Source organism: Kryptolebias marmoratus, linkage group LG17 (genome assembly GCF_001649575.2).
Source record: "Kryptolebias marmoratus isolate JLee-2015 linkage group LG17, ASM164957v2, whole genome shotgun sequence".
Taxonomy (NCBI): domain Eukaryota; kingdom Metazoa; phylum Chordata; class Actinopteri; order Cyprinodontiformes; family Rivulidae; genus Kryptolebias; species Kryptolebias marmoratus.
In genome coordinates this window covers 2,399,295-2,407,030 of record NC_051446.1, presented here as the reverse complement: position 1 = coordinate 2,407,030, position 7,736 = coordinate 2,399,295, and the positions used below count along the sequence as shown (strand labels likewise).

Genomic DNA, 7,736 nt, shown 5'->3' with positions numbered 1-7,736 from the left:
GGAAGCACAGATTGTCAGAACACCAGCCGTAGGCGCGAACGCACACTGACCGACGTCATAACGTCATTGATTTAGTTAAAAAAAAAAACGTTGTTTAACTTTTGGTTCTTCCCTCGACTACTCTTGAAAAACATTTTTGTTGTCTGCCACCCGCTTAACTCCCGAAATGTTCCACCACATTGCTAATGCTACTCCTCAAATCGTTTCTTCTTCTTCTTTTTGATTTTTATTGGTGGTTGGTAAACAACTGAAGGAATCAATACTGCCACCAACTGGTAAAGAGTGTCTGCTAAACTTTTCTCCTTCTTGCATTTAGCAGCAACTCGAGCACGTTGCTGCCCCCTATATGTCAAGACGACAAATAAAACTATTTCTGTTCAAATTGCCAACCCGCCACAGTGGCGTGTGTGTTGATCCAATTCACCCGCCACTTCATATATTTACCCGCATTTGGCCAGTGGCGGGTGCTAATTTCCACCGCTGCCTGAGACTCTTTCTTGGATGTCTGCCATTGTGATAGTTACTAGGGCTCACTTCCCTCCTTGTTACCTTGATTTTAGCCTCTAACCATCTTTTCCATGATATATATATATATATATTTAGTTACAGCACTCTCTGATGAACATCTGCTGTAATCATTTTTTCTCAGAGGGTGTATAGTGTGATGATTTGGCTTTTTCCTGGGTTTTGTTTATGTTTTTGATTTTAGTTCTTTGGTTTTTGTTTTGTTTCTATTGTGTTATTTGGTTGGATCTGCTTTTTGTTTTGTCTCATGTTCATGTTTCATTTTCACTCTTCCCCAGTCATTCACTTGTCTGTCAGCCACACCCATCTACACCTGTCCAGACTCTGTAATCATTCCACCTGTTCCCACTCACCTCGTTGTCCTCAGTGTTAAAAACCCGGTCACTCTTCCCCGCTGGTCCATTGATATTGTTTGCTGTTAGTCTGATGTTGTTGCATGTTTCTGTCCTGTTCCTGGTTCCGTTCCTGCTCCCGCTCTTATGTGCTCTAATGTTTCTATTTGTTTGCTGCCCCGTCAGCTTTTGTTTTGTTTGTTCTTTAGTTAAATAAATTAGTGTCTTTTAAAATGAGTCTGCACACCGGGTTCGTCTCCGTCATCTCCACCCATCATGACATATAGTTCATCAGTGTAAATCCGAAAAGTATTAAAAATGATCAAATAAACCAGGATTGTAAGAATCTACTATTTTCTGTTTATTCTCTAAGCAAGCTATACACAGACAGAATGACAGCACAAACAACAGAAATATTTTAGCTGACTTTATGAAAGTCATCTACTTCTAAATCAAAATGCTAGTAAGCCATTCTAAAGGCTGTAGATTATCTATTAGGTGCTTATTTTAAAATTTCCTCTGCAAACACACACACCTACACAAGCACATATAAAACAATACATACCTATTGTTTACCTGTATTTTGTGAACTTACATTTGATGATTTCATAATGCCAAGGATAGGGAAGAGAATGGCAGGGAGCATGGCAGTCATAGACAAAGGAATTACTTCTGTTACCCAGTACACTGCCATTAGAAGTAACACAAAGGCACACCCTGCCTCCTGAATAGCAAAAGAAAAGTGTCAATGGGGTGTAACAAAAAACTTAAAAGTACATGTCTATAATAGAGTTTAAAAACAGACAGAATCCATATTTTAATGTCCCACAAAACACAAGAAAAAGGACTGTAAAGTCAATGTGAAAACAGGGTATGTCTATTGTAAAAATTAGGTTCAATTAAATTCAGTGAAACACTTAATTTACTATTTCTGCAGCAAGACAATGAGCCAATTTGCCTAGTCATTTAGACAAAAAAACAAAACAAACATACACTATATAGCTCAGACACTGTACGTGGAGGAGTGTAGAGACTACAGTACTTAGTGACTATACAGCTATTCACTGCAGCAGGGAAAGTGCTTATACTGCTAGCAGTAAAAATTTTCCAAAGTTTTGGAAAGGTGTCATAGCTACCAAGAAAGTTCAAGAAAAGTATGGTTAACTGTGTCTATTTATTTCAAGTTGTGCCCACAATATGCAAAATGAACACAACAGGAGACAGAAAAGGTCCTGCATAGAAGCAGAAGGATCATTGTTGTCCTTTAATTAAATTAAAGGACAACAAACAAAAGCCAAGGACATAACTAAATAAACAAAATACTCAAACTTTTAACAATTCTAAGAAAACCAAATCAAGTTTCAACTCAAAACATTTCTATTCAGTTTATTTATATAGTGCCAAGTCACAACACTGTACAAAAACATTAACATACATTATTAAAGCCAATTAGTAAAAGTTATCTATCTAAAGAAGCCAGCAGATGTTTAAAATGCTTAACACAAGATCAAGAATAAACTCAGTCGAAAGTTTGTTTTACTTTGAAAAGACTTCAGAATTGATGCTATATTCATGAAAACTCACCTTCGTGCTGCTCACAAGAGGAAGGGGGAGCAGTAGCAGTGGTGTGAAGATGATCAGGACCATGTTTCGATAATTCCACAGACCTCTGCTCAAAGTCCTCAGCATTCTCTTTTCTTTTTCTTTTAATTCTTGTGATAACACTGCACTTGTTCAGCAGAGACTTCACAAAGGGTGTTGACTGACCTAGTTATCAATCAGACTGAAACACAGAGTTAGGTTTGACTTCAGACTGTTGAAACTTGCAGATTGTGTTTATGTCTTTATTATTTTTTTTACTGTACAAGCCCTCTAGAGCTAAATAAGTGCATATTATCTTTGTTTTAACATAGCTAGAGAATTGCCAACAGTACATAACATGCCCATCAGAAAATTGTCTGATGTCTCACACAACAATCTTAAATACATGTGTCTGTAGTTGGAGCACAGACAAGGGTTTTTCAAAAGGTTCACCTGTGACCTTGACCTTTGACCCTATGATCTTTAAATCAGTAGGGATCCTCAACCTATGAGATATCCAGCTATGCAGTTTGACATCTCTATGCTATGTCTGACCAGTCATTAAAATAATTTTTTAACCATACCATTTATTAGTGCAGCAGATAGCTGTAACAATCTTTCAAACCCGAAAACAAGCACCAAAATTTTAATGTTTATCTTACTTGGACCATTTATTAGGAAAAACACATTAGCCACTTAAAATATCAGAATGGCCACCGTTTTCCAAGATGGCCACCATTTCTTGCATAAGAAACCAATTTTTCCACAGAATTGGACTCCCTGGACCGATTTGGATGATTTTGGTATCGAATCCTATGTTTCTGACCACGAGGAAATCCAATTTATAGCTTTGAATTCTTTTTAGGGCTTCTTTGTACCATTTCTAACTAAAAAGGTGAAAAAATACACCTAACAATAATTACAGCTAAACATCTATTATGCATAGTGTACCAGTACAAAAATAATGTTCATCTTAAATTGGCCAATCTAATTCAGCAACATGACATGAAGTTGCAAAAGGTTAATGTCCAAAGCACAGGTGTTACCAGTCCAAAATTACAAGATGTTCAATCTACTTTAAGACATTCAGTCCTTTTGTCTTTTCTCCCCTTACAAAAAAAATCCCATGAAAATCACATGTGACTTTCACATGTGATTCCCACATTTCCACATGTGGAAAATGGGGATCACATGTGGAAATATGTGATTTTTTTGTGGATTATGTGAACCACATGTGGAAAATGGGAATCACATGTGGAAATATGTGATTTTTTTGTGGATTATGTGAACCACATGTGGAAAATGGGAATCACATGTGATCACATGTGAATTTCATGGGATTTTTTTGTAAGGGTCCTTCTTTTTCTCCTCTTCAAATTTCATCTGTCCACGCTCTTCACCTTTGTCATCTTTGGTTGGGTGCTGGAAAACAGAGATGCTAGTGCCACTGAAAGAGGTGGTTGCTGTTGTTGCAGTGGGGTTGTGATCTACGTTGTGGTGAACAGCCGTCTGCGCAGAACTAGTGGACAGACCACTCCATCCTCCACATACTTGGTGACTGTCGCTTCTCCTAGCTGTGCAGATATCTCCAGCACTCTATCATATGAAATGCTGATACCATGCTCGTGAAGCATTTCTACCAATGTGCTCTTTCTGGTCTTTGCACAGACAGACACGCCCATGTATATCAGGAATGGAGTCTCTCGGTCTTTTGAGTGCCTGTGAGTTGCTGCTCTTTCTTTTTACCTTGCATAGCAGTTGTACTGCAGCAGCTGGGCAATGACCATATCTGTCTTGGATGCACCAAATCTCAGTTAAAATTTGATGTCAGCTCCATGTTCAACCATGCCCACAAACTGAAGAAGACTGGGTGGAATGGCCTGTTCAATACACCTCTCCTGGAAGGTCCCATCAAATGAGGTCTTGTGGTCCAGCATATGTCTTCATAAGATCATAGCTGCTTTGCAAAGGATAATAGCTTCACTGTAACCAGAGGCTTGTGACAAGGCTAGGCCCACATCTTTCTGGAATGCCAGGAGAACATCTCTACCCTGCTTGTGTGCTTCCAGTTGGAGTATTTCTGCTAGCAGTTTTTCCTTTTAGTCTGGTGGAGTTGACATCAGGTGACAGTGACACCAAGCTGTTCCAGCCTCTGGCTGTAGAGCTCAACCATGTCTGCAAGTTGGAAGAACACAGGACCGTCACAACTAGACCTGCTCTCTACTATATAGATGACAAGCTCTGAAAATGCTAGTGGGTGGGCATCCTCTTCAAATGTTTGGTCCTGTTCCTGCCTCTTGGTGGTTCTAATGTAGGCCCTCTCTCTGTTGTACAGGTCCGTCAAACAATGCATGTGGTACTTTAGCTCCTGTGCAATGGCGTCTCCACCACTAAGCTTTGCTAGGAGTCTGACATCATTCAGCTTTTTGGCACATTCATTCAGCCTCTTGTTGAGATGTATTGTCATCACTTGTCTCAGTTCAGATGCTGGATGTTCTCTTTCACACAGGAAGCACACAGACTCCCAGCCTTCATGACTAGTTATTTGCAGCTTATTGTGGCCTTCTTTTGCCTGAGTACTCTGACCACCAGCTCTTCTCTTTCTTGCTTGGTCGAGTTTGGTGTTGTTGAACAAAAGACGACAGCTCTGGTGGTACTGTGCCTTGTTCCTTCTCAATGTTTCCTCTACACCACTACCTTCATCAAGTCTCAATGGATCCAGACCAATCGGCAGCTTGTTGATGGCATGAAAGAGAGGAACATTGGTTGCAATCATGGCATAGCCGTCATGTTCCTGTGTACATGGATAATGTGTAGGAGGTGATTTGAGGTCTTCATTCTTCTCCTTCTGGCACAGGCAACATTTGCTCCAGTCCGTTTCCAGTCAGTATTTGTGCCAATTTTGGTGCTTGTTTCCAGATTTGAAAGATTTCTGTGAAATATTCAGTGATCTGCTGCACTATATATCCTTTATATCGAAAGTAAAATGACCTATAATGCCAAAAAAAGAAAAGAAAATGACCAAAATTCACTTACATGTTTAAAACATAAGTGAGTCACGCAAAAGAAGAGAAAGAGAGAGAGAGAGAGAGAGAGAGAGAGAGAGAGAGAGAGAGAGAGAGAGAGATTAAGTGTGTGACAAAGTATGAAACATATACATAGAAGCTATAACTGCCGTACTGTCTTTATCATGGTAGTGGGGTTTTGCAATAAACTTAGGAAGTTTAATTTCTTGTTGTGTTTAAAGTTTATTCATCAGTCCTCCGTGCTTGGTTTAGTTATTTTCTTGTTTCCTGTTTATAGAGTTACATCCCTGGGTCATTTGCCACCATTCCCACAATCATCCAACCTATGATGTCCTGTTCCAGTCCTGTGCTTCAGGGTCTGCATCATTGATAAAGAAAGTAGAAATATATATAAATATATATGTATGTATAGTTGTGTATACATACACTGCTCCTGCACTGCTTGGGCATGGAAGGACAACGTGTATTCTACATGTGGTGCCCACGGGGATGTGCCCATAAAAGGAAAAAAAAGAGAGAGCCTGCATTTCTTTAAATGTTTATGGGGTTATGATAAGAAGCTATTTTATTTGTTGTTACTTTGGTAAAATTGTCTAAAATGTCAAAAGAAGACATGCATGTCAGAGCTGCTTAGTCATAGCATTTTTAAATTTACAGTATTGACAGTATAAGACAACCTTAAGTCTCAAAGAAAAAATTCCCCAATACTGGTGAGAGTGAAGAGGAAGCACAGCGGCATTTATGTCTTATCACAGTACAGTACAAGCTGTTATTTTGACTCAGTAAAATACACAGCAATAAAACCTAGTTAAAGATTGTTTTTGTAAGGTTACATTCTACAGCACAAATAAACACATCTACACCTAAGAAGAAAGGTGCAATGCAGACAGATTTAATGTGAAAGTCCCCACTCTTCCAGGTAAGATTTTAAAGTATATGAAGCTAAAATTAGAATAAAATGCAGATGCACCGTAGTTTATTCCTTGAACTTAAAGGGATAGTCTGGTCATATTTGAAGTGATGTTCTGTCTAATAGTTATCAATAGTTAGTACCTTCCCAGCCGTGACATCAGTCATAGAACAGAGTACGGAGAAAGAGGCAAAAGTCTTCATCCAGGCTAGGTTAATGGCTAACCAAAGAAGGACCTGTTGTTTATTGCATTTCAGACTGATAAAACAATTATTTTTCAAAAACAACATACTGGTTTAAAATAACTACTTTAGCTAATATTAAACCTCTACACTTTTGAATGACACAGTTTGTTACTGTTTTTGTAACCAAACAACATCCGTGTTACAACACAAATGTACATGTGTGAAGCAGAGACCGTTATATGTTGTTGATGCCAAGGCTTTTAAATTTATTAGTCCACATAGAGATGGGTAAACTTTTGCAATGACTGGATGGGTTGATTAAGCACATGTAGTTTGGTATTATTCCTTCAATTTCATATTAGTGTTTAAGGAACTGAAAATGTGTGGGTCTGTAGGGTAAATTAATCCAAAACCTTTTAGCTTTTGACCTTGAAAATAACAATGGCAAAACTTGCAAGTATTCCTGATTAAACACAACCATTGCTGAAAAGTATATAAATAAAGTCATAATGAAACTAGATAGATAGATAGATAGATAGATAGATAGATAGATAGATAGATAGATAGATAGATAGATAGATAGATAGATAGATAGATAGATAGATAGATAGATAGATAGATAGATAGATAGATAGATAGATAGATAGATAGATAGATAGATAGATAGATAGATAGATGAACCACTGATTTAATCCACCACATGCAATAGGTCTCACAAATAACAGTGACTTGATTTGACAAATCTTTTTAAATGTAAAACTATCACCAGTACTGCCAGATAAAAAATATATTTTTAAAGCTTTTATGTAGAATCTACCAGCTAAAAAAAAGACCAATTACTGAATGCTGAACTGCTTGATATTATACTATATTAAAAAAAACACCCAGCTCACCGTATTTGTTCCACATGGGTGGCTCCACTTTCACTTCAAGCTCAAGTCTGCTACCCAAAGGCCTGGGAGCTTGAGGGTTCTACACAGTATCTTTGCTGTTCCTAGGACTGTGCTCTTCCGGACAGAGATCTCTGAGGTCTTCCAGTTTGGGGGTCACAGCACTGAGTGCTCCAATGACCACTGGTATCAATGAAGCCTTGACTTTCCACAACTTCTCTGTTTCCTCTTTCAGCCCATGGTATTTCTACAGCTTCTCATACTCCTTCTTCCTGATGATGATGTTA

The 7,736-nt window shown here is 38.3% G+C and overlaps 1 protein-coding gene across 1 annotated transcript in view; it reads right to left on the bottom strand.

Annotated features, from left to right (window-relative positions):
• The window catches only part of slc13a1 (solute carrier family 13 member 1), a 30,577-nt gene extending 23,074 nt beyond the window's left edge, over positions 1-7,503 (bottom strand). The window contains exons 1-3 of the mRNA XM_025010920.2: positions 7,453-7,503; positions 2,442-2,640; positions 1,453-1,581 (exon numbers count right to left, since the gene is read on the bottom strand). Of these exons, the coding sequence (XP_024866688.1) occupies positions 1,453-1,581; positions 2,442-2,546 (234 nt within the window). The 5' untranslated portion in view covers positions 2,547-2,640; positions 7,453-7,503. The remainder of the gene's footprint in view (positions 1-1,452; positions 1,582-2,441; positions 2,641-7,452) is intronic.
• Positions 7,504-7,736: the final 233 nt, after the last annotated feature.